This window comes from Mustela lutreola, chromosome 4 (assembly GCF_030435805.1).
Source record: "Mustela lutreola isolate mMusLut2 chromosome 4, mMusLut2.pri, whole genome shotgun sequence".
In the NCBI taxonomy this organism is placed as follows: domain Eukaryota; kingdom Metazoa; phylum Chordata; class Mammalia; order Carnivora; family Mustelidae; genus Mustela; species Mustela lutreola.
The window spans coordinates 9,575,797-9,602,869 of NC_081293.1; the positions used below are offsets into that span (position 1 = coordinate 9,575,797).

A 27,073-nucleotide genomic window follows, 5' to 3' on the forward strand; every position below is an offset into this window, starting at 1 on the left:
GTTAAGGAGCGCAAGGGGAGCCGGGGCGCTGGTTTATAGAGAGTTCGGGAAGACCCTCTGAGGAGCCAACCTCTGGCGTCATCTGAGGAAGCAGGAGGGTGAGCTGGGTTTTTTCTGGGGGAAAAAGGGTCTTTCTAGGCAAAGGGAATGGGGAGAAGTAACTGTAAAAAGGTTGTTGTGTATTCGCTCGGATTTGTTGTGTGCATATACTAGGCTTATAAAGACCAGTAGTTTACCTTGTGCCTCCGTTTTTTTTTTTTTCACTTAACAATCTGCCTTCCTTTGTCTTTTTGATAGCTGTGTAGCATTTTATCACATGCCTGTACCTTAACATGTCTGGCCAGTTCTCCGTTGGTGAACCCGTGCGTTGTTTCCAGGTCCTCGGTACCACTGAGTGTGGCTCTAAACCCGCTTATGCTCGCATATAAATACTAACGTGTGTGTTTCTCTGTTCTCAAACCACCTTATTTTTTAAATTATTTTCTTAAGATTTTATCTATTCATTTGTTTTAGAGAGAGAGCGCGCGCGCTCGAGTGCGGGGAGGAGCAGAGGGGGAGGGACAGGGAGGTGGAAAAAAATCTCAAGAAGACCCGTGCCGAGGGGCTCGATTTCATGACCCTGAGATTTCAAAACCAAGAGCTGGGCGCTCAACCGACTGAGCCACCCAGGCGTCCCAACTCAACCGACTTTAAAAGGCTTAAGAAAATACCGATGCTCAGGTTTTATTCAGACCAGTTACTAAATCAGGATAGTCTGGAGGAGGGATCTAGGGCTTTTTTGGTATTTTTTTAAAGGTTCCTTGGATGATTCCAGTATGTGGTCAGGGTTGAGAACCGCAGCTATAGGATGATTCTTACAAGTGATCTGGCTGAGTCAGTGATAAAAGACATGGTACATTTTAGTTGATAGTGTAAAGTTGTTCCGTGTATTAGTTAGAATTAGGAGCAGCTGCCAGTAGTAGAAATCTAAATTCAGAGGCGCTTGGGTGGCTCAGTGGGTTGAAGTCTCTAATTTGGCTCAGGTCATGATCCCCTGTCCCGGGATCAAGTTCCTGCATCCGGCTCTCTGCTCAGCAGGGAGCCTGCTTCCTCCTCTCCCTGCCTGCTTCTCTGCCTACTTGTGATCTCCTTCTGTCAAATAAATAAAATCTTTTAAAAAATTAAAAAAAAAAAGACATCTAAAGTCAGTTGGCTTAAACTAGATCGTTTATTTTTTTTATTATTATTATTTTTTTTAGATCGTTTCTTTTTTTTATGAAATTCTTTACATAGGCAGACCAGGACTAGAGTTGTGTTACACGGAGTCCTCAGGTACCCGGGTTCCTTCTGGCTTTTGTTTTTGCTGACCTAAGGGAAATCTTCTAATCTCAAGCTTAAGAGAGACTGAGAGAGAGAGACAGAAGAGGAGTCAGGGCTTCTGCCATGACTTCCATGATGCAGGCAGCACAATGAGGGAAGAAGGGTTGAAGGGCACAGACCAGCTGTTCTCTTAAAAGATGCCTAGAAACTTCCACAGAACACTTACGCTTGTGTTCCGTGGGCCAGAGCTTGGTCACAGGGCCGGACCCAACTGCAGGGGAAGCTGGACACAGGCTTTCCTCCAGGTGACCGGTGTGTCCTGTAGAAGCCAGGGCTTTGCTTATCTGAAAAAGGAGAAGAACCGGGAGCCACAGCCACCAGCCGCCCCTGCCCTGTCCCCCTCCCCAGGGCTGTGAGCTCTGCCCTCTGTCCCCAGACCCTTCATGCCCCAGGGCCAGGACCTGCCCCGCTGGCGTTCGCCCAGGCCTCCCGGTCACAGAAAGCTTCGCTGCTGCGCGGGGAACCTCAGGACATCGGCCCGGGGGAGACGCAGAGTCAGTGCAGTTAGGCCCCCGGAAGGACGGTGGCAGCGGCTGTCCTCGGACGTTCCCGCTTCCCCGGGGGAGGGCCTCTTCCTGCCAGCGGGTGTCGGTCCCCGCCGTCCCGCTCGGACATCCTGAAGGACGCGTCTTCCTCCCTCATTCCTATCGCGGGAATTACCGTTCCTTTCGGGGGCGAGAGTAGCGTGACCGTGACTTGGTGTAATGCGTCTTCTTTGCCCTTGCAGTGGACGAAGGTCGCAGCAAGGAGCCCGACCGGCTGCAGGTGTTCCACAAGAAAGCCATCCTGCCCTACGGCGTGTACAAGAGGCAGCGCAAGGCGGCGGCCGAGGAGGCGGCGGTGCTGCAGTACGCGCGGCTGGTGGGGCAGGCGTGCGCCGAGCGGATGCTGCTGCTGCGGAACTGAGGCAGCGCGCCCCGCGCCTCCCCCTGCGCACCCCCCGCGCACCCCCCCCCCACGCACCCCACCACCCGCGCCGAGCGGATGCTGCTGCTGCGGAACTGAGGCGGCCGCGCCCCGCGCCTCCCCCTGCGCACCCCCCCGCGCACCCCCCCCCCACGCCGAGCGGATGCTGCTGCTGCGGAACTGAGGCGGCCGCGCCCCCGCGACTCCCCCTGCGCACCCCCTACGCACCCCCCCGCGCACCCCCCATGCACCCCCGCGCCCCGGGGACGCCCCGGCCTGCCCACAGATGAGATATTTTTTATTTTGACTCTTCTATGGCTTTTCTAAACCATTTTGTGGCGGGGTTCGCGTGAGAGGCCCCGGCCCCTGTAAAGATTTGAAAGACGGGTCGTGACCTGGCCTCGTCGCGGGGGGGTCTCTCGTTCCGGAAGTTTGTTTTATGAACAAGATACGGTATCGACGTCTCGTGTTAATATTTTGGAAAGTAAAAGGAGTGGGTGGATCTTAAGTCGTTTAAACATCGTCTTGCTTTTTTGGTCCAAGAACTCACAGCCGACTGTGCTCAGAGCCGTTTGACATCGGCTGATGCCGGGAGACCGAGGGCTGCGGAAGGAGGTGGGGAGTCGGCCTGCGGCTTCGCAGACTCTCAAGAGCGCTCCGTGTGTGGTGTCCCTGCCCAAGGTTGTGTAGTTGGTAGAACACTCAGAAGATACATACCTTAAAGGCAGTCCTGTGAACCCCAGAGGATCATTTACCCACGACAGCCCCGGTGCGGTCATGTCTGTTGTCTTGACGCAATTGTTTTTTCCTAGAATAATTAATTTTACTCTCAAAAGTATCCCAGTTTGACAACGAAGTTATGTGATTACCCTAGTTGTACATATTATTCGTTCTATTTCTAAACGAAGAAATGGAAGTTTTGGGTGGGGGGTTGTTGGTTTTTTTGTTTGGGGGGCTTTTTTTTGCCTGTTTTAGGAAAATGTGAGCTCCTGCCTTGACCTAAGACCCATCAGAAGTAAATATATGCTAAATTTTTCACTCCTTAGAACTTAGGACACTTGTCTTCGGTTATTGATTAAAAATGAGTTAATATCTGACTCCTTTTATAGCTGTGCTACAAACCACGTTTAATGAGGCATAGGAATCATTTTGACCTCTGTTCCAGGGCAGAGGTGGAGCAATCCATTTTTTGCCCTTTGATTTGGGAGTCAGCACATGCTCTCTCTGTGTCCTCTCACTTTCTTTTGGCCCCTCACCCAGTCAGCAAATGTCCTTTGTCCACCCCGGTCAGGGTTGCAGGCCCTGTGCTGGGAGGAAGGAGGCTCGGCCGCAGCAGTTCACAGAGCAGAACTGTGTTGGAGGCGATGAATGACAGAGGAGGGTTAGTTTCCTGTGCTCTCTTTCAGCTGATCCCCGGCCTTCTGCCAGCTGCTTGGCCACTGAGTTCATTCCATTCCCCATTTTGCCTGTTTCCTATCAATATTTTTAAAAAACCATATTATAAAACATAGTACTTTGAAATCTACTACTGGTTTTAATCTTTTCTTCTAAATACACTGAATTTAGATAAGACATGAGAAAATAATTTCGTTTAGATAAAACAACGATCATTAAATAATGATTTTAAAAATCACATGTCTAGAAATTCAGCATCCAAATAAACTGTGTATTTATTCATTCAGAGGGTGTGTGTGTGTGTGTGTGTGTGTGTGTAAAACACTTGCCACTTGCAGGTACTTTGCCAGCTGAGCTGAGAGCAGCGAGGAAAGCCATTTTCTCTGATCGCGTGGGTTTTGCATTCTTCTGAGATTTTGTTCTTCAAAGTCATCTCCCAAGAGTATTTGATAGACTCTTGTTTGGAAATGCCTTCAGAATCTGTAGATTTTTTTCTTTTTCCTCCAAAAAGAAGATAGCTTAATGTTTTTAGAATCACAAAATGGTACTCACTGTAAGCAGTTCAAATATTAATAAAACTATAAATAAGAAGGTAAAATATAATCTGAAATTCTACCGTACTAGAAAAAGAGAGAATTGTTATACATCTACACACATAATGTACATAATTTGAATATACATGGAATTATGCTCTATATACTGTGCTGTGGACATAGCTGAATTTTGAAAGAAATTTCAAAGTAGGACTTCAGAAGTGTTGTGAGTGATATGAGTACCAGGAAAGTCAGCGGGCTGGGGCCGCATCTTGGTACCCTTGGCGTCGGAATGTTTTTGATGCTACCAACTGCATCACACCCTCTTTATCTCCGTGACTGGCACATGGAATAGCAGCCCTAGAGATCACAACTCTTGAGTAGCCCGTGAAGAGAAAACCAGACTCTTACGTCTTACCACGACTCTGGTTTCCTCCTGCAGAATTCAGTCCGGGTTCCTTCAGAGCAAAGTGATCGATCACATCCCCTTCTGGGAATCAGGGTCCTGCCTCTGTGGGTGGCATTCAAGGTGGCTACAGTGACCCTCCAGAGAGAGCTGACCACAAAGCTGCTTTTGCTCAGTTGCTGTATTCATGTGCTGTTCTTTGGGGAAGAGACAGTGTATTGATCCTAATGAGTTAATTATTTGTTCTTTGGTATCCTGGCTGAGTACTGATAGCGTGCTAGAAAAGGACAGCAAGGCAAGTGACCCAACTTGGCTGGGTGACGTGCAGTGTAGCTGAGAAATCTGGTTTTATGTTCATGGCTTTCATCCAAAGAAAGACACTCGAGAACCTTTCAAAGATAGTTTCCATCTTTTCAAGGCTTTAAGCTACGCATTCACGCTCTTAGAGTTGGAGTTCCTTTCCAGATGCACATAAATGCATACCTGCTTCCTTGTTTCTGGAGCAGAAATGTCATCGAGGTTTTCCAGGCCACCATCTTATTTAAATTCTTCCAGTTCTGTGAGATTTTTGTTATTTTTAAAAAATGTAATCTGAGCACTTTTTAAAAAATATTCTATAAAAGAGGCTATTACCAAATGAATATATTATTCATTTGATTAAAATTATTTAGATAAGAAATCATTACTGTTTAGCTTTGCTTTCAGTGTATCCTATTATTTATCCATTTTGCAAAATATCACTTGTGTGTGGTTTCTTAACATAGCAGAATCTATTATGTAAATGAACCTTTTCAGATGTCTGGGCAGTCTATGGTTTGATTGTATAGGCTTTGTACTATTTAAGTGTGAATAAAAATGAGGAAGAATATAATGACGAGTTATCTAGAAGGTTTTGGTGGTTGCTAACTTAAAAGAAGGAAATGAAATGGAAACATAATGTTTGAATTAGAAGTTACTCAAATGTGTGTTCTTTTCCAAAAGAAAACCAGTGACTAAAGCAAAACAAGTTTGATTGCATGTGATTTTTCTTTTGCTCTTGTGTATGCCTTTTGAACAGTCCATTTGATAAATCTTGAATGAAAAAAATAAAGCTGTTTCTATCTGCAGTGGGTTGTGCTGATCAATACTTAAAAGACATGTTTCCATACTTTTCAATTTTTTACTACATTTTACCTGTAATGAATATGCAGAAAACAGAGGTAGAACGTTGGCTGTATGAATCATAATATCTCATTTACAGTAACTGGGAATTCCAGATCATTTGGTTACCTAAATCAAAGCATGATGGATTCCTTTCTCAGGAGTGAACAAAAATAAATATCACTTTAAGAAAAACATCCAGATTTCACATGATAAATTAGGAAATAGACATAGGACTTAGGTAGTAAACTCAAATATATTTTCTCTCAAAAAGCTTAGTTTACAGAGAAATTCTCTTAAAATACCCCATAAAGCAAGTGTGCCTTAATCGTTCATAATAGTACACAGTATATTTAATGAACACATTTACAAGAGTTTTGTCTTTTTTACAGTAAAGAGGTCCCTGGTAGGTTTAGGATAATATGAATCCTATTTTCCAAGTGATTTAAATGTTGGTTATAATTCCCACTGACTTTTTTTTTTTTTTTAATCTACCGAAGAAAATACAAAATCACTTACCATGCCATCGGTAATCACCACCCCTGCCATTCATGTTTTGATGTTGTACACTCTCAAACTTTTTTCTACCTACATGTCTTTTTTCTTTTTTTAAGATTTTGTTTATTTTTATTTGAGAGACAGGTAGCTGGAGATAGCACACAAGTAGTGCAGAGAGGGAGAAGCAGATTCCCCACTGAGCAGGAAACCCGATGCGGGACTTGATCTCAGGACCCTACAATCATGACCTGAGCCAAAGGCAGACACTTGACTGACTGAGCCACCCAGGCGACCCTGTCTTACTTTAAATAAAAATGGAATCATGTATATTGTTTCATAATTTTGAATGTTTTAATCCATTTGTGAACATGAAAATAAATGAAGAATATGATTTTTTTTAAAGATTTTATTTATTTATTTGACAGAGATCACAAGTAGGCAGAGAGGCAGGTAGAGAGAGAGAGGAGGAAGCAGGCTCCCCGCTGAGCAGAGAGCCCGAAGCTGGGCTCCATCCCAGGACCCTGGGATCATGACCTGAGCTGAAGGCAGAGGCTTTAACCCACTGAGCCACCCAGGCTCCCCAAGAATATAACTGTTTTCATGGCAGTTCAGTAATAGCTGTATCTAGTATCTTTTGAGAAAGGGGGCTCACGTGGTTCTTACTGCTCCTTTTCCTCCATCCAATGCCTTTCCCCGACAATAGGGATTTCCGCCGAGCTCTAAGGTTCAGGTATAGCTTTTAAAAGTTAGTGCCGCCTCCTCTCATTGTCCCTTAACTAAATATTTTCTGGGATACTGCCCTACCGTTTTTACAGTTTGAACACCTCTAAAATTCCCAATTAGAAAATATCTTATTTAAAAGCTTAAGGTTGGGGCGCCTGGGTGGCTCAGTGGGTTAAAGCCTCTGCCTTCAGCTCCGGTCATGATCCCGGGATCCTGGGATCGAGCTCTGCATCGGGCTGTCTCCTCGGCAGGGAGCCTGCTTCCTCCTCTCTCTCTGCCTGCCTCTCTGCCTACTTGTGATCTCTGTCAAATAAATAAATAAAATCTTTAAAAAAAAAAAAAACAACCCTAAAAGCTTAAGGTTATTTAAAACAAATTAAGGTTCTGATTCATGGATTCTTCATACAACAGAGGCCCTTAAAATGGGTACCTGGAAAGGGTGGGCTATTACTATTAGCTCAGCCAAGTTTTTTAGTTTGAAAAACATGTTGGCTTTTTTAGATTTAATTCTAAGTAAAACAGCACTTCTGTATCCAGTTAATTGTTACAGTTGGTATCTTCAGTCCCGTCCTGTCCAGGAAATAGTTTCCTATTGATGGTCTAATTCTCAATTAGACCAAGAACTGAAGTTGCTAAATACATTTGGTATGCCAAATTTTTATTCACGGAGGGCTCCAAAATAGCTTATAGATTTTTATTGCTGGGGTTTCTCACTGTATCTCTCCACTTGCAATATGAAGAAGAAATTTCAAATGGACGCGCTGTTAAAATACAAAACAAAACAAAACTGGGGGCACCCGGGTGGCTCAGTCAGTTAAGCGTCCGACTCTTGATTTCAGTTCAGGTCGTGATCTCAGGGTCTTGGGATCGAGCCCCACATTGGGCTCTGCGCTCAGGGAGGAGTCCGCTTGGGGTTCTCTCCCTCCCCCTCCCTTCGACCCCTCTCCTTGCATGTGCTCTCTCTCTCTCTCTCAAATAAATAAAATCTTAAAAAAATAAATGAAACCTAGCAGAGCAAATCTTAAAAGCTATATGGCATTTATGATTTTTAATAATTACCCTTCAATATGAAATTCCATAACACATGTTTCAGCCACCTCGGAGGAGAGAAAGACATCCTTCCCTTGTCTGGTTTGCATTAAGCAGACCACGAGTGACCAGCACGAGTATCTGTTTCTTTGATCATTACAGTTTGATTAAAACCAATAGACAGAAAGTGGTTTCTATAACCAGTTATAGGTTGCATGCTAAAGCCATCATATCAAAAAGGTATAAATGTTGTGCTCCCTGCTTGCCTAATTCAACTCTGTGTTTTTTGGATCATGCTTTCCCCTGCCCCTTAATTTTTCGTGCATTTGTCAATCTGTGCCAGGGTCTTAAAATCATTTAACACTGGCCTTTTATAAAATGTTATTTAATTAGTGTTAAATGAAGACTCATGAATACTTCATGCAGTCACATTCACCACACTTTGTTAATTCAGTATTCAGTGAGTCTGAAGAGCATCTCTCAACTCACGGAGCTTTTTGATCATGAAATACGAACAACAGCATTGGGGCGTTTGTGAATTCAGAGCTTAAGGATCTCAGCTCGGTTGTATGTGGAGCCTTCTGTACACTATCCGCACATCTGAGAATGTTCAGAGATGGCCAGACCGGAAGCTAACCGTTGCTGATCTTGTTTAATTGACCATTAAAGCAAAGATTGTATCTACACATACAGTGGGACAGAGCGTGTGCTTCATGAAAGCTCACTCCTAAGGGTATGATTATTCTCAGTTTTAAATCAAACAATCAGCTCAGTACAGTTGCCCCTTGAACACGGGCTCACATGGGTCCGCTTCTACACAGATTTTCTGCAGTAAGTACAGTACTGTGCTGTCAATATATTTTCCTTGATTTTCTTAAGAACATTGTGTTTTTTCTGGGAGTGCTGACTTGATGGTAGGAATACAGTGTATGATACATATGATACAGGAAATATGTGCTAATCGACTGTGCATGTTATCAGCAAGGCTTCTGGGCAATAGGAGGCGATGAGTGAAGTTTTGGGGGAGTCAGATTTTTGACCACACAGGGGGTCGGTGTCCCTAACCCGTGTTGTTCACGGGTCAACTAAAAGGGTTTGGATGTATAGGACTAGTGTAGAAGTCCGACAAACTGATACAGCTGCCCTGTCCACAAGAGCCACAACTGTCTATTTCATTAATTACAATTAAAATTCAGTTCTCAGCCTCACTAGCTACATTTCAGAGGCTCACAGCTGGCCCTGTGGGGCCCCTGGGCTGCTGTAATAGCTTATCACGACTAAAAACAACACGCATTGATTCTCACAGTTCTGGAGGCTGGAAGTACAAACCCAAGGAATCGACAGGGCTGTGCTGGCTCTGATGGATCCAGGAGGAGTCTTTCTGGAGCCTTCCAGCTGCGAATGGTTACCAGCAATGCTCGGTGTTCCTTGGCTGGCAGCTGCCTCATTCCCAGTTTCTGCCTCCCCGTTCTCAAGGCCACCTTGTCTCTGTGTGTTTCTCTGGGTCAACTCCTCACAAGGATTACTAGTCATACTGGGTTTAGAGCTCACTGTAATCTAGTATATGACCTTATCTTAATATGTCAGCAAGGCATCGAGGCTTAGAACTTCAACCTATCTTTTTGCCAGGGGCTTGGGGTGGAGAGGGACACAATTCCTTTTTCTTCAGTAGGCTCCAAGCCCAACAGGGGGCTTGAACTCATGACCCCGAGACCAGGAGTTGCATGCTCCACCCACGGAGCCAGCCCCGTGCCCCCGTGGGGGACACAGTCGCACCCAGCAGAGCGGCCCCATTGGACGGTACAGATACAGAACGATTCCACTGTTGTAAGTTCTAGTGGACGGTGCTGCAGAGAGGCCATCTTACAAAATAAAAATGTCATGGTTTGATATGTCTTAAACGTTTCGACATGGCCAAACACCGCGCAGCGAATCCAGTGGGACATTAGGGCAATTTACTTTGACAGTGTCTGGTTTCTCATTGTAACTCCCATTGAGCGATCTTGTCTCATCTGTAAGTGCTGCTGCCCATTCGTATGAATCTGCAGATCCTCAGTATCTCGTGACCGTGAGGCTGCCTCAGTTTCTTGATGTAACTGCCACGTCACTAGATTTAAAGTTAAACTTCCGGGGGCGCCTGGATGGCTCTGTTGGTTAAGCATCTCGAGTCAAATTCTCTCGCACCCTCTTCCCGAACCCCAAGTAAATTAAAAAAAAAAAAAAAATCTTTAAAGTTAAAATATGTGTAGCGATAATGTTTAATTAATGGATAACTTGAATGAATGAGAGATTAATCCAGAAGTATTTCTGAAGAATTTGTGCTCTTCTATTATTCCTTTTTAAAAAATAAATTTTATTTATTTACTTGAGAGAGAGAGAAAGAGCACAAGCTGAAGGAGAGGGAGAAGCAGACTCCTTACTGAGCAGGGAGCCTGACACGGGGCTCAGTCCCAGGACCCCGGGATCATGACCTGAGCCCAAGGCAGACGCTTAACCAACTGAGCCACTCAGGCGCTTCTATTATTTCCATTTTTATATTTTTAATATATATTTTCTTTTAGGTTTCTAGTTCTAGTTACATGGTTATTTTGATCAAATAGAAAAAAATTTTTATAAATGTATCAATAAAAATCTTTGAATCTGTACCAATAAAAGGATTTATATGCATCTCTCACAAAAATATGCAGTGAACCTGTGTGCAAACGAAAATGGAAAAAATAAATCCTCATTACACATCTCTGTTGTCTTGTTGAATGCACAGCTGGTGGTTACCTCACATGAGTAAGTCCAGAAGACAGATTAGATTGATTTACAGGTCTGCCTTAAAGATTTTTTATGCCTTTACTATTGTATTTTATTTTAAAAGATCTTATTTATTTATTTGACAGAGACAGAGTGAGAGAGGGAGCACAAGCAGGAGGAGTGGGAGAGGGAGAAGCAGGCTTCCCACGGAGCAAGGAGCCTGATGCGGGGCTCGATCCCAGAACCCTGGGATCATGACCTGAGCCAAAGGCAGATGCTTAATGACTGAGCCACCCAGGCATCTCTACTATTGTATTTTTAAGGATGATTTTGAATACTGGCTTTTTTTCCCCCTAGTACAGCCTACTTCGGACCCAAACTGCCTGTCATTGTCCTCAACGTGGAGATCTTCATGGAATTTCACCAGAGGCATGGGATTTAGATACAGAGACATCTGTTTGGATTCACTTCCCCAGACTGTTTGCGGCCACCCATGAGCAGAGCCGGCGGGGGGTGGGGTAGGTCCGAGGGAGCCCCGGAGGTTGGTCAGCGGCCTCCAGGGGCTCTGCACGGGGTGAGGGCAAGGCCTGCGGGAATTAAGGGTGACGGTCTCCAGTGTCCCGGTCTCTGCCTCTTCTCCAGAGCCACACTGTGATTTACGTAATTCTATTCCATATGCTTTTTTATAAGTCAGCCAGAGAAGCATCCGTGTGTAGCCAACTGTGTGTAATTACAAGCTCTCCGTCTACAGCCGCTGGTGGTTCACGCTTGCGGTAATTAATATTTCTGATCATGTCACCAAAGATGCTGTCGAGAACGTTTGGAAATAAAGGATCCACGTTGGGAGGAGAAAGTCTGGAGACCACTTTGAGCTTACGATAGTGAATACATGATTCATTTCTATTACTCCTTTATTGCCTTTGTTAAGATATGGAAACTGTCCTGTGCCAGCATTCCTTGTGAGTCATGACGATCTCCGGCTATCCTTATCTGTAGTTGCCTATCTAGGCTCTTCACCATCTGGAACATGAACAGAGTGTCCAAAAGTAAGGTCAAAAAAATAAAAAAGAAAGAAAGAAACTTGCCTCTTAGAAGCATAATGGGGCGTGAATCCAGGCTCTAGAGCTTATGCCCTATTAATGGGACAGCCACTTGGGCCGCGTGGCATAAGGAGAAGAAATTTTTGGTCCGAAGGAGAAGGATAAAATGTGGAAATGGCATGTTAGTGGAAGGGTGTACATCACCTCCTGGACAGCTCTTACTGTGTGCCCGCTGGCGTTCAACACTGCCCCGTGGACAGTGGTGCTGGGAGCCTGTTCTGGAGGAAGACGGATTGTAGCAGGGAGGGCTGACACAGACCTAGAGTGACCTTCTGACCGTGTTCCACAAGCAACCAGTTCCTTCCATTAACCTCAGTAAGTCAACGGAATATGGAGGGAACCTGGATCCTGGGGACAAGCTGGGCCAGGTTCAAGTCCTGGGATCGCTCAACTAATTGTGGCACCTTAGGCCAGGACCAGAAGGCAAGCAAACCTCAGCTTCCTCATCAGGAGAGGTGACCTGGGCAGGTGGGGAGCCAGCTGGTAGGGGTCGAGGACAGTTGTCTTACAGAAGTGGCCTTGCCCGACCCCTGCTCTGCAGCCCATTACACCTTGCCCGAAGCAGATGTCAACAAAAAGGAAGGTAATGAAGAAATATTTGAACGAAATATTAAAAAAGAAAGAAAGAGTAGACCCTACCAATCCAAGGCCTAGAAGCCTGAACATCTCAACAGCCCCCGAGCACACAACGTGGTCAGGGCAATCAGACTTGACATTGGTAAAGACAATGCTGACTGGTCAAGGAAGCAATTCGAGTACAGTCGAGTATATTTCTATTCAAAATTGTGATAGTAACAAAAAGATTCCATTAACTGGATAAGTTCCGGTTATCTGCAAACTTCACCATACTGAAACAGGTCTTCGCGACTACAGAATGAGAGTCCATTTGGAATGGCCGCATTCACAAAGGATGCTCTAGTGTTAGAGAGGCAGAAACTTTCTATTGGCTGGCCTCTGTCTAACAGAGTGTGGATAAACAATTATTCAGAGGAACCCACGGAGGGCCTCGCTCTCCAGTGGCGCCACCATTCAGAAATTCCTTGGTAGACTGGGAGAATAAAATGGGTTTTGAGGCCCGGTACAATTATGCGCATTTTTGTTTGTTTTGTTTGAGACAAAACTAAACAACAGGATATCTGGAAAACCAGCAGCATTTTGTAGACTGGGCCAAACGCCCCGCACAGCGGGCTGTCATATCCACTTACAGTTTCAGTGATAATGACTGGACTGTTTTCAGCCAGCCCCCAACTGCTCCTGCTTTTCTTCGTGTTTCTGCATTATTCCCCCGCATGAAGGCAAATTCTGGAAGAGGCATTACTTCTTAAAATCGGCTTTTCACAGGGCCACACGTTAGCCAAAGAGCGTTATCAAAAAGGCCTGGAAATCAAAAGCACATTTTTTCGAGTGGAGAAGAAGTGATGTTATATAGGACCGCAGAATGCCGCCCTCGTCGGGGACAAGAGGTGAGCCCGAAGACGAAAGTGGGAAGTAGACTGGTCTCTTTTACTGCCTCCCCAAAACACCCCCCCAAACCAGAAAACCCCAGCCTAATTAAAAGTTCATTCTGCTGTGTGCAGAGCTGGGTGCCCAGCGCCTGGGCCAGTGCGATTCGACACGGAGGCCAGTGGCGCTGTTTCCTGAGCATTGAAGGAGACGCTCTGCTCCCAGGTCACGTTCTAGCAAGTGCTCAGTGCATGCAGAGTTAGGCTTTCCGGGGCCAACTCCACTGTCCAGCCGGGCGGGGGGCAGAGCCACAGGCTCACACTCAGAGGACCACACTGGCGGGGGCCTGACCTCTGCTCGCCGACCTCAGGCAGAAGATCTGAGATGTCAGGACATCTGAAACGTCTTCGTTGTGTTTGGTGCGGTGTTTGCTCCGTTGACACTGGGCTCAAGGTGGAGAAACGGGTCCCCTTTCTGCCCTTCCTAGTCAATTCTCCCGGAAGCCACCAGGGGGCAGAAAGAATCTTTCTTGCCTTCCCGCCACCCCCCCCACCCCCCCACTCTCTCCCTCCCCCCAAACTCTGCATGGGAAGGTAAACATTTCCTTTGGTCCATTTGGGCCAATGTTCTTGATATAAATTGTATTTCTTATTTCCCAAATCCTTGATTTTTTTCAGATTTGGGTTGTCTCTAAATTAAGTCTTCTTTCTGCAAGGAAAGCCATGAAGGTATTTTATATCGATGGATGACTTAGCTCTGAGATCTCCAGGCCTGACACAGCAGCCCAGGCTCTCCCACATGTTCCTCCCTGTCTCCAGCCTCACGGGGCCAGTGCAGGCCCCCAGGCCCTTTTACCAGGATCATTGCGATAGCCTGCCAACCTTCCCAGCCAGTTCTCACGCCCGGCTCACATCTGACTCTCATCTGCCTCTACTGGTCCCGCCTCAGACAGCTCTGCATTACCTACCGCATGAAGCCTCAACCGCCCCCTTGGCATGTCCCACTCCTTTTCCAACCCTTCGGTGCATCTCCCTTCCGTAAACCCTACTCTCAGCCGTTTCTTGCCTGTTTCTTGACCTCCAAACTCTTCTGTCTGCAGACACTCTAATCTGCAAGGTCTACACCAGGGGCCACCTCCCTGTGAGTCCCTGGTCTACCATATCCGAAGCTTTTCTTCAAGTCACAGTTCTTTCTTAAGGCTCGAGACAAGCAACACAAGGCAGGCCATGGGAATGATGCACGTTGCTCTCAGAGAGCTGGCCAGAGCCCGGATTCATCGGAGAAACCTCCCCCGAGGAAGTGTGTTTGTGTCTGGTGGGTGGATGCTGAGACCCGGCTCCCAGGTGCCGGGACGGGTCTGGTCCTCGGACTCAGCTTCACAGCACGGGGTGGAAATGCCAAGAAAGCCTTCCTGAGCAGTGGGTCCGTAGTGGGATCGGTTGGACGTGGCAGGTTCTTAACACATTAAGAACATCAGAAATGCCCATAAAGGAGAGCTGTAAATTTGATACACCTAAGTGAAGAGTTTCTCTTTATAACCTTAGAGAAGCCACAGTCTGTTTGCCTTGGAACGGGCGGTGACTAAGGTGATCGCCAGGGAATGCGTCCGTGGTTCCACCTGGTGGTGCGTTCACACGGGGGTGGGGCGAACGGGGACAAGCTGTCCCAGAGGGGAAGATTTTGCTTGTGGGGATACCTGTGCCTCGACAGCTCCCTTCATGGTCACCTGCTGCCGAATGAACAGTGAGAGAGAATATAGGACCCCATGTGTGTGCCGGGGGGCAGGCGGGTCTTGGCAGACAGGGGAGCTTTCGGGGACGAGTTGTCGGGGGACATCTGGCTGTTCTGTCTAAGAATTCCTGGCATAATGGGTCTGTGGACCCAGTACTTGAGGGCAGGCCTATTCTGGTTTAGAGCTCTTCCACCAAAAAAAAAAAAAAAAAAAGCACCGATATGAATTGAAAATTCTTAAAGGGGATCACTGTAATCCCTATTTAATTTGGACTTCTCCTCTTAATTCATTTTGCATATGGCGAGACACACTTGCAACGGACACAAAGGGCCTCTCACCCACCCTGACTTGCTCTGCACCAGGGGAAAAGCCCCCCCCCCCCGCCCTGGGGACTTGGCACCACCCGAGAGCCTTGGGGAGCCCGTCCCCCACCCTGGGGACCTCAGGTGCTGGGGGCTTCCCTAAGAGCAGGCCGGTGCAGGTGCTGAAGTGAGGCCCCGCGTTCATCCCGAAGATTCCCTTGCAGGTCCTTTCACTTGGTCTTAAATTCTGTTAACCCTTCCTAAAATTTACGAGGCCACCACTTCTCCTGGAAGCTCACAGGGCACCCAAAAACAGGCCCACCTGGGTGACAGGGGTTGCTCGGCTCACGTGGATTGTGACCGGCTTAGAGGGACGAGAACACAGCGGCGGTTGTAGGGAATCGCCACCTGGCCCAGCGGCAGAACATGCCGTTACAGCTGGCGGGAGGGCAGGGGTGGTTCCGGGGCGAGCGGCCCTCACGGGGCTGCAGCCTGACATCGCCAGGGGCCGGGGCTGTCCACACGCTCGCTCTCGGAAAGCTATTCCACAAAATCCCAGCCCCACACATAGGCTTCGTTGGTGCATTTTTTGGATGGATCCATTTGTCCACCCAGCAGCGATCTGAGCCCCTGTCCTGCACCCAGCGTTGTGCGTGGCACAGACGTGAACAAGTGTGAGTCCCTGTCTTCGTGGAATTTCACTCCAGCAAGAGAGACAGATGGTTTGCAGCCAACAGAGGAGTCAGAGTGCTGGACTGTGTTTGGTCACACGAAAGGCCACTTTGGACAGGGTGTCAGGGACAGCTTTGGAAGCGGGGATGATCTGTGGGCATTGAGTGAAGGGAACGTGGACATCCTAAAGACTCAGAGCCGGAGTGGTTGTGTTCTTAGCTCTTCGGAGTCCACGGTCGTGGAGGGTTGACCCAAACCCATGGACTGGAACGAAAACTGCTCCGAGAGGGTAGACGAAATCCCCGCGACACTCAGGAAGGAAAGCTCACGTCTAACAGAAACGATCAGAGCTGTTACTGGAGGGAGCTGGTTTGACCTACAGTCGATTTTGAGAAAGGAGGGTCAGGGCATTCCAGGCAGAAGGGATGGAATAAGACCCAGTGTGGAGGCAGAAAGACAGGGCTTGAGAGAGTGGGGTGCCCTCTCGTTTGCCTGAGTTATAAAGAATTTGGAAGTCATGGGCGCTGAGGTAGATGGCAGAGCGAAGCTCCTCGGGAGGGGCGGGCTTCTACACTGGCAGGCCATGGTGTGCAAAATCCCCCCCCCCGACCCCGCCCCCAGCAGCTCCCCCGGGAACCACTTTGGACAGCAGTGGGGAGCAGCCATGGCTGGAGAGGAGAAGCCAGGATAGAAACCAAAACACCCACCTCAAATGCACAAACCAGATTATGGCTTACATCCGCTAACCTGGTTTGCTATTTTCACCAGGAGACCTAGGACAGAATATGGGAGCGTCCTAAGCCTCTCCCAGAGGGAGCCCCCGCCCCCGGGGGAGGCCACACGGAAAGGCAGGGCCCCCACGACAAAAGCCCCAGAAGGATGCAACGGAGTGCGCGGCCAGCGTGGCTGGTGGACCAAGAAATTCCTGTTCCAAAACAAGTCCGTGAGAAAGGCATGAACAGTCCTTGACCAGGGCTTCGGCCGCTTCCCCAGAGCACCTGCGGCCCATCACCTGGACAAGCGCGGGGGCTTCCCGGGCCGCCCTCCCCGCCCCCCAGCCCGCTGCTGCTCCCCGAGGTTGGCAGGAGGCCGCCCTTGCTCCTCGGCAAACTGATGTGTCCCTCTTGGAATGTTAAGCGTAAAAACCAAAATTCATGTGCTACCAGTGCGGGAAGGAAATGTCCTAATCGATCCCGAGAACGGGGGGGGGCGCTAGCATCAAAGCAAAGAGCAGAAGGCGGTGTCCCTGGAAGGGGAGGCGGACGGCGAGGAGCAGGTGCGGGGGATGTGGCAGTAACGCTGTGCCAGAGGAACAGGCGGGGGTTGGGTCACATTTCCCAGAAGCAGGGCCCCCCGGGCTCCTCGGACAGGGGGTGTGGTTGGACAGAGGGAGCTCGCTGAGGACAGGGGAAGGAGGAGGCAGAGGGCACAAGACCAGGGCCTGAGCGGGGCTGGGCTCAGCCGACCCGCGCCCCAGCCAGGTGAGGGCAATGACCTTGCAGGTGGGATGGTTTCCGCTCAGCCCAGGGCTGCGCCACCCCACCCCCCGCCCGCCGCAGCGTGGTAGGAGGAGCTGCTGACGACCCCCCCCCCCCCCACACACACACACATGGCCTCTGGGTCTGGGCACCCGGCAGTGTCCACAGCAAGGCTCAGAAGTCTTTGCTGCTGGGGTGTGTGAACAGAGAGCTCTGAGCCCACGGAGAAACACCCGTCGGCCTGGGGGAACGAGAGAGGGGGCAGGAAAGGCAGAAAACCCCGCAGCCGCATCCCGGCCCCCACCAGCTCCTCCTGCTGTCCTGCTGGAGTCACCGTGCCTGCAGCCCTCCTCCTCCAGGGGTGAGTAGACACCGTGATTGCAGCCAGGCTCTGGGGTCATCAGCCCCTTGCCCCGTCACTGGTGTGTTCCTGGGTAAGAGTCCCTCGTTGTCCCCCGTTGATTGTGAGGACCTAGAAAGACATGTTGGCAGAAGTAGGACGAGTGATCTGGAAAGACTGAAATTAGGCCTTGAAGGAAGGTGTGAGGGCATCACAGGGGGTAAGAGGAGGCAAGGCTAAGAAAATGCACTTGATAGTAAAAAGAAAACGTGCGCATGCGGACACACACACACACACACAATGAAGGGATGAAGGCAGCAAGCCACCTGGGGCCGATGAGGAGAATAGGGGACTAGGGGACGATCTAGTTCTCACCCTGGATCTGACACCGGAGACCTGGGGACTTGGACAGGTGTCCTACCCTCACGTGGCCTGAGGAAGAACAAGGTACCCACGCGCCCACTGTACGGGGGCCCCACTCTCTGTCGCCGCCAAGAATGCTGTTCTCCCTGCTCTGGCTCGGCTGGCTTCCCCTCGGGGAGGCCTCTGTTCCCCTGTTTAAATCAGCACCCACCCATGGGCTTTCGACATGACAAGTAGAGGGTTGTTGCGTTCTTGTGTGGGGCCTACCCTCTACAGACTGCGTTTCCTGTTCGTGCTGCTGTCTGTCTGTCTGTCTCGTCGGCGGACAGGTCGCTCTGGGGGCAGAGGTCTGCTCTGGCCTGCAAGCAGCTCTATTGCCAGACTCCGAACAGCCCCTGGTGGGCTCTCCGTGAACACTTTGTGAATGACTGAATGGGACTCACCAGAGGAAAAAAGAAGATAAAAATGAGAAAGGATCAAGGAAAATTTGAAATTCTTTCTCTTTCAAAGTTATCTCTGTACCCAGTGTAGGGCTCGAACCCAAAACTCTGAGATCAAGAGTCACATCTTCCACCAACGAAGCCAGCCAGGCACCTATGAAATTCCCCATATGCCTGGCATTAATATTCTAGGCGTTCTCGGTGAAGGTCACTCTGTGCTCTTCTTTGAGAATATATATGGATATATGAGTATCCATTGAAGATCCTTTTTTCTTTCTTTTTTTAGAAATATGGAAACATGTTACTCAAGGTGACCGGGACATATTTCCAATGATAAAGAAAAAGCAAATATTCCTTTTATTTAAATTGTGGCGTTATAAGAACAAAACCAGAAAATCTCCTCTCTTATGTGTAAGGTGACTTTCGTCTCTGCTGGAGCCCTGATTGTCGCTGAGGCCATTTGCATGAGGCTGGTGTTGGGGTTCCAAGCATTTCCCTGGTCTGCCCGTCAGCAGGGCCCATCTGCCCCAGGGCACGTGCTCGCCCCAGTCCTCAGCCCACCTCTTTGGTGTGACTGTGAGATGCATAGTCGATAGTGAGGTCCTGCTCCCCGGGGGTGCTGGGGATCTAGTCCGTCCCTGACATCAGGACCACGGAGACCCGGTCTGGAATGAACACCTTATTATGTGTTGCTCTGGCTACCAACTCTGGTCCTAGTGCCCCCTCTCCTCAGCGAGTGCTGGGGCCCCTGAGTTCCCCGACCCCCACACAGCTCCCATAGACTCTAATAAGGGACATGTGACAGAAACCACATGCTGGGCTTGGAGAATGTATGGGCTGACCCACACTTTCTCTCCAGGGAGGAGAGAGCTTTTACTCCTCCAGTCAGTCAAGGACAATGAAAACCAAATGTGCCTGCCGTGGCGTGCAAACCCACACAGACACACGCACACAGACACACTCACAGACACGCACACACGCTGCAAATATTCATTATGTGTGATAGGCCAAGGGTCGTTGCTGTTGTTGAAATGGAAGCTTGTTGCTGGTTCTCTAGAAGGCAGAACCCTGGGATTCAAACAATTCCTGCGTGCTACGTCCTTCCCCTGCTGCTACGGCTGCATCACTGACTTGATCACCAGATTCTGTTCTGTGGGAAAAACAGCTGATTCCGTATTCTTTTTTTTTTTTTTTTAAGATTTATTTATTTATTTATTTGACAGAGAGATCACAAGCAGGCAGCGAGGCAGGCAGAGAGGGGGGTGGGAAGCAGGCTCCCTGCTGAGCAGAGAGCTCTATGCGGGGCATGGTTCCAGGACCCTGAGATCATGACCTGAGCTGAAGGCAGAGGCTCAACCCACTGAGCCACCCAGGCGCCCCTGATTCCGTATTCTGTCGACAACATGTTGTTTGTGTCTAAGGTAGTGCACCTTTCCAATTCGGAGAAGGTGCCTCAAATCTTCTGATGTTTCCCCTGCCAACCTGTCCTCACTGCGGGAGGAGGGGCAGGGCCTGCCCCGTATCCCCAGAAGGAGGGACCCCCACGCCCCGCAACTGCTGGAGCAGTAGCCAGAGCCTGGCTTGGCTTTCCCAAGAAGGGCTCGGCCTGCAGCCCACACCCCCCGCCACCCCCGGTGGATTCCATTTTGCAGAAGGAAGAGCTGAGCGTCGGCGTGTGGGCTGCAGCCAGCGGGCGAGAGCGGCTCCCCGGTGTGCCCAGCACTCAGCCGGCGCTTGCCGGTGCCTTTGCCCGAACACTTCGGCCAAAGCTGGGGAGGGTCCCTGGCTCTGCTCCAGGAGACATAGTTGATAGTTGGCGGGACAAGCCCACGTGGGACAGATGCATCCAAATTCCTTTATTCTCGCCGAGTCTCCCGATCTCTTTTTACCTCCTAAGGTGGGGTCATCAGGGGTCGCCGGCCGCGTCTCCTCTCTGCTCGCACTTCTCCCTGCCGACACCTGCGTTCTTGAGCTGATTCACTGCAACTCGGTGCGGCGGGATCGTGGAGTCCGATCTCACGTGTCCGATCACAAAGTCACTCGGAAAGCCCTCTTGGTTTCATCTCCGGTGTAGTTCGCACGTCTCGGTGGTTTCGTTCCCCTGATGTTAGCAACGTCTGGGCACCGCACTTGTCCTCAGCTCAGCCAGCGCAAGAGGCTCCTCGCGGGCCTGCCGGCTTCAGCCTGCTCTCCAGTGTGGCGCGGTCTGGCTGAGTAAGTGGCAAAGGCCATTCCTTCCTAAAATAAGGTAAACTAGAGATGCCTGGATTGGCTTATTTGGGGGAGCGTGCAACTCTTGATCTTGGGGTTGTAAGTTCGAGCCCCACGTTCGGTAAAGAGATTACTGTAAACTCTTAGGAAAAGGTAAGAGAATGCCTTCCATGCCTTTTCACCGAGTCCTGGTATTTCTTTGAGCTAGCTTTTCGTCGCACTGTGAAACGCTCAACGTAAACCTCGAACCACTTCCTCAGAACATGGCTACTATTAAAAAAAAAAAAAGTCAGAACAGAGCAAGTGTTGGTGAACACGTGCAGAAATTGGAACCCTTGTGCACTGTGGGTAGGAATGAACAACTGCAGTGCTTCTATAAGGGGGTGCCTCAAATTAAAAATAGGGTCACTGTATATCCAGCAATTCCCCTTGTAGGTATATGTACAGAAGAACCGCAAGCCAGCTGTGAGTGATACATTTGTAGCCCGAGTTCTAATCACAGTTGTCAGGGGTAGAGGGCAGCTGGAGTGTCCTCACGTGGATGAACGGATGAACAAAATGTGACTACACATAATGGGATACTGGCCAGCCTTGACAGGGAAGTGTGTTCTGACATACACTACCACACGGATGAACCTGGCTCATGATCAATGAACTTGAGGGCATTATGTGAAATGGAACAAGCCAGTTGCAAAGAGCCAAATATACCGTGTGCTTCCACGGATATGTCTAGAAGAGTTAAATTCACAGAGACAGGGAGCAGAATGGTGGTTGCTGGGGGCTGGGGAGGGCAAACGGGGGAGCTGTTGTTTTGTGGGTACTGAGTTTCAGTTTGGCAAGATGAAGAAGTCCTGGGTATTTGGGTGCACAACGGTGTGAATATATGTGACACTACAACATTGTACAATGTCGGTGGTTAAGATGGTAGGTAGGTTTCCTTATGTGTATTTTAACAGTTAAATATTTAAAATAATTTTTAAATTAAGCTTACATTACGATAGAGCAACCTGGGTGTCTGTTGCCGTATTTCATGAAGTTGAATTTCAGTATTTGGCAGAAGACATGAACTTCGTAAACTGTATGGAACTTGTAGAATAACAAAATATAAACTCCATCTCTCTTCTAAGAAGGGTGAATTAGATCCCCTTCAGTAAATTTATAATATTTAGAAGATTCTTTGACATGAAACTTTCCAGGTGAAACTTTGTCCTGTTGTTGACATGACCAATGGTCCATGTGCTTCACTTGGCACAGGATTTTTAGCAAGTTTAGGTAGCTGAGAACTTAGAATCTTAAGAAGGTAAATTGCAGGGTTACACTTGGTACTGGAACACAAAAAGCTATGAGACTAGTTAGTTACCCAAATCTGGACCACGCGCTGCCCATTTATCAGGAGACTTTCCATTCCCACTTCAAAGGAAGAGAAAGAATAATACGAGTCAGTGTCCAGACCATTTTAATAAATACAGAGTTCCCCAAAAGACCCACCATTCCAGACCTTACGGCTCCTGCCAAATCCTGTAAAAATAAAGATTAAACCATACGGAACATTTGTTTTGTTCTGATTGCCGTTATTTTGTTTTGGTAATAAATGTCTCCAGGCTTCTGGCCTAAGAGAGTGCTGACGGCTCTAACTTTTGATTTGGCTCATCTCTGGCCCTTGAAAAGGAATCACTTCTTCCTTGGCTGCCTGATACCCTCTACTCCTAGAATAACATACCGCCTTGCTCATAGGGAGTGGAGCATGCCGTGCTGCCCTGGGCAAGGGCTAGGTTCTAGCATCGGTGGGCCTGGCTCTCAGATTCCTCATCATGTCCTGAAATTTTGTATTTTTAAATAATTTCAAGCTTATGGAAAATTTACAGGAACAGTACAAAGAACTACTGCAAATCTTTTACCCGTTTCATCCATTGTCAATAGTTTGCCTCTCTCTTCCTCTTTGTGTCTCATATTGTCACAGTACAATGATCAAAATCAGGCAATGAAACATTAGCACAATAGTTATCCACAGTATTTCTAATGTAGTCAATTTTCCCAATAATGTCTTCTATAGTTTTTTGGTTTTTGTTTTCCAGTCTAGGATTATTCATTGAATGTGTTTAGGCCGTAGGGATTCATCCACTTTTTTTTTTTTTTTTTTTTTTTTGTCAGAGAGAGAGAAAGAGAACAGAAGTGTGGGGAGGCAGAGGGAGAAGCAGGCTCTGACCTGAGCAAAGAGCCGGGTGTGGGACTTGGTCCTGGAATCATGACCTGAGCAGAAGGCAGACGCTTAACTGCCTGAGCCACCCAGGCGTGCCGGGATTCATTCACTCTTGACCACCAGTAAAGCAAGTCAGCCCTCCCTGCTCTTTCCCATTTTCTAGCAGAGAAAGAAGTTGGTGATTACAAGGAATTAGGAAACAGTTAACTTGTTTCCAGCCTATATGAGTTAATCATAATTTAACTTTTCAGATAAGATGAATGTATATGGCTTCATATATTGATCTATTACCCTATAATAACTGAAAAGAGACTACAATGGAAAAGAATGTTCTTTCGACTCTACGATGCAAATTATTTAAACAAAACAGCTTCCCAGGCTAAAGCCATGAAGAAGGTATCCCTCTGTGGAACAGGACAGTGATGATGCAAACATGGTTGCAATAGGGGTCATGTCTTGTTTGTGGACTAAAGTCACTATTGCACCGTCCCTCGCCATAGGGCTAATCACACAGTTCATAAGTAACCCAACAGTAATAAGAGGGAGTAGAGAAATGGTCAGAGGGAAAGTCCGCGGGTTGAGGGTGGGAGTTCTCTGATGCTGACGGCACCTGTCGCCCCACCTTATCCACACATCCCAGTTAAAGGCTGGATGGAACCTCTTAAAAATATTGCCCGTGCTGTGACTCTATGAAGCATACATTCATTTCTCTGGGAATGAGGACTCCCAAAGGAGGAAAGATTGAGCTTTCAGAGGTTGGTGATGGAAAGGAGGGGCTGGACTTCCAGAACGGTAGTTACAATGCCTTCTTCCTCAACCCTGTCTTAGGGGTGTGTGTGTGTGTGTGTGTAGGTCCTTTCCGGGGGTATCTTTGATCAGGGTGCATTTCTTTCTTTTTTTTTTTTTTTTAAGATTTGATTATTTATTTTAGAGGGCATGTATGAGTGGGGGGAGGGGCAGAGACAGAGGGAACAAGTAGACTCCCTACTGAGTGTGCAGCCCGACACAAGACTCAACCCTAGGACCCTGAGATCATGATCTGAGCTGAAACCAAGAGTCAGACCTTCACTGACTGAGCCACCCAGGTGCCTCAGGGTATATTTCTTTAGGTCAAAGAGGCTCTTGCTTAAGAGAGAATGGCAATAGTCCATCCCATGGGCCCATGAGCAACACTGACCTCTTGAGAGTTGTGACCAGAGGTTTCTGATGTTATTAATTTACTGTGATGTTTGAAAGGGGCCAGCAGGCTCATTCAGGGTGCTCAGTGTTGGATCTGAAAGTAGAGACGAGTATTCTTAGGATTATAAGAATTTCACTTTAAAAAAGATATTCATTATGGAAGATTTTAAACACAAATTAGAGTAGTATAATGAGCCCCCAAATACCGATCACACAGCCCCAACAAAATCATCTCATGCATCTTATCTCTTCCCTCTTACCTTGACTCCCCTAGATACTTCCTTATCTTGATTCCCCTTGATAATCCTGAATTATTTCAAATAAGCCCTGGTGTCATATCATTTCATCAATAAATATTTCAGCATGTATCTTTAGAAGATGTTCTTTTTTTTTTTTTTTTAAGATTTTATTTATTTATTTGACAGAGATCACACGTAGGCAGAGAGGCAGGCAGAGAGAGAGGGGTAAACGGGCTCTCTGCTCGGCAGGGAGCAGAGAGCCCGATGTGAGGCTCAATCCCAGGACTCTGAGATCATGACCTGAGCCAACGGCAGAGGCTCAACCCACTGAGCCACCCAGATGCCACAAAGACACATGTTCTTAAAACAACCATAAGCCCCAGCATTCCTTCTCACAGCTCCATTTTCGTGATCGTCAGTAATTTCTCCATGTCACTACCTGTTTGGTTGTAGCATTTCCTCTATTATCTTACAAACTGTTTCACTAATTGTTCAAATTAGGGTCCAAATTAGGTCCACTCATTGCAGTCAGTTAACATGTCTCTTAAGTTTATTTTCATCTGTAAGTCTGTTGGCCCATTCTACCTGCCTTGGAAGTTACTAGTTGAAGAAACCTGGTCATTTGTCCTGCAGAGTTTCTCAAAGTCCAGATTTTGTTGGTTATGTCCCCCTGGTGTCACTGAACATGTTCCTCTTTCCCCTGTACTTTTTGTCAATTGCTGATTCCATCTCAAGGCTTAATGAAATCCAGGTTTGTTTTAATAAGACTCCTTCACGGGGAATGGTGTGTTCTCCCAATAAAAGTGGAAAGAAAGTGTCTGTTTTTTCCTCTTTGTTGATATTAGCAGCCATTAGTGATTATTGCCTCAATCTATTATTTAGTTAAGGGTTGAAAATGGTGATAGTCTAATTTTATAATTTCATCTTTGCTTGTTATCTGTAAAGATACCTTACCTCATCCACTATTTGACCCCAAAGCACATTTCTTGTAGAAAAGCTAGGCTAAGTGCTTCATTCTTGCTTTTTAGCAACTTTTGAAACAAGGAATTGATTTCCTAGCATATTCCAAAGGTAACCAACAAGTTTGTTTTAAAATATCACATGAACTCATGGATTTAAACAGAGTTGGTAGGTTGTTTTGTTTTAGGATTGTATTTATTTATTTGACAGGAGGAGAAAGAGACAGAGAGAAAGCACAAGTTTGGGGAGGGTTTCAGAGGGAGAAGAAAGCTCACCACTGAGCAGGGAGCCCAATGTGGGGCTCAGTCCTAGGACCCTAAGATCGTGACCTAAACAGAAAGCAGATGCTTAATAAACGGAACCACTGAGGTGCCCCCAGAATTGGTGGATTTTAGTCCATTATATTTCTTCTTCTTTTTTTTTTTTTAAAGATTTTATTTATTTATTTGACAGATGGAGATCACAAGTAGGCAGAGAAGCAGGCAGAGAGAGAAGAGGAAGCAGGCTCCCAGCTGAGCAGAGAGCCTGATGTGGGGTTTGATCCCAGGACCCTGGGATCATGACCTGAGCTGAAGGCAGAGGCTTTAACTCACTGAGCCACTCAGTAGCTCTGTATTTATTATTCTTAAATGATTGCTCAATTATCCTATTTTTGGGCAATGGATGTCTTTTCAGATTTGTTGCTATGGCATTTTGACAGAATCCCCAAAGTCTCCGATGTTTTTTGATAGAAGTCTTTCTAAGTTTTTTGGTATGACAAGCTGTTCCAAGCTTATCTTGCAAATTTCTGCCCAGTTCTGGAGGAAGCCACTTCTCTAAGGGGTCTTGGAGCTTTTTAGCAAGAAATGGTATTTAGAGACCACAAACTAGGTACTAAGGACATTCAGTGCTCCTGGGCTGGGGGTCATTTTAGGCCCTTTCAAGGAAGAAGCCCAAGAAATACATAAAACAAAACAAGACAAAACAAAAACTATGAACTATAGCATAAGTTCATAATAATATTTCTGATCCAAATTTAGGAATCTACATATTTTACTTACTCTGACCAATCTCCTATCTACCTTCATCCCTTTTCTCCATGTTGAAAAGTCCCAGTCCCCAGTGATACCAACATAATTACTCATTTACTTTATGAGCAACACACACATTCCAATCCCAGAATAATAATGCTAACACTCTCACCAGCAATTCACTTATTGAAATGGGCTTTCGTTAAAAAACACGCTATGGGGGCGCCTGGGTGGCTCAGTGGGTTAGGCCGCTGCCTTCAGCTCAGGTCATGATCTCAGGGTCCTGGGATCAAGTCCCGCGTCGGGCTCTCTGCTCAGTGGGGAGCCTGCTTCCTCCTCTCTCTCTCTCTCTGCCTGCCTCTCTGCCTACTTGTGATCTCTCTCTGTCAAATGAATAAATAAAATCTTAAAAAAAAAAAAAAACACGCTATGTAGGAATTTGCTTGAGTGTCTTAGTTTCTTAATTTGTATTTGGGACAATTAACTGCATGTGCGCAGGGAATTAGGCTCTCGCGGAGGATTCAGTCAACAAAGGAATGCCTCAGTGGATTTTGACTGGTCTCCTTACTAGTTGCAAAGAAACTTATGGAAACTGTGAAGTCGAGATGGGGTGGGTGTGCAAGTCCCAGGGCCATAAGACTAGTTAAAGGGAACTTGGGTCACATGTTGTCAG

At 47.4% G+C, this 27,073-nt stretch overlaps 1 protein-coding gene and 1 long non-coding RNA gene across 9 annotated transcripts in view; one reads left to right on the plus strand and one right to left on the minus strand.

Annotated features, from left to right (window-relative positions):
* Window positions 1–11,584, plus strand: part of ATE1 (arginyltransferase 1) — a 173,496-nt gene extending 161,912 nt beyond the window's left edge. For 4 of the 8 annotated variants that reach the window (XM_059172988.1, XM_059172994.1, XM_059172995.1 and 1 more), the window contains one exon: window positions 2,087–2,266. In XM_059172988.1, the coding sequence (XP_059028971.1) occupies window positions 2,087–2,265 (179 nt within the window). In that variant the 3' untranslated portion in view covers window position 2,266. Of the gene's footprint in view, window positions 1–2,086; window positions 2,267–2,365; window positions 2,377–2,450; window positions 5,706–11,088 lie in introns of those variants that run through there. The other 4 variants (XM_059172992.1, XM_059172990.1, XM_059172989.1 and 1 more) reach the window with 4 other exon arrangements.
* Window positions 1,189–2,089, minus strand: LOC131830603 (uncharacterized). Its single transcript, XR_009353235.1, has 2 exons — window positions 1,479–2,089; window positions 1,189–1,383 (listed from the first exon to the last, which is right to left on the minus strand). It is a non-coding gene; the product is annotated as an uncharacterized LOC131830603 (long non-coding RNA).
* Window positions 11,585–27,073: the final 15,489 nt, after the last annotated feature.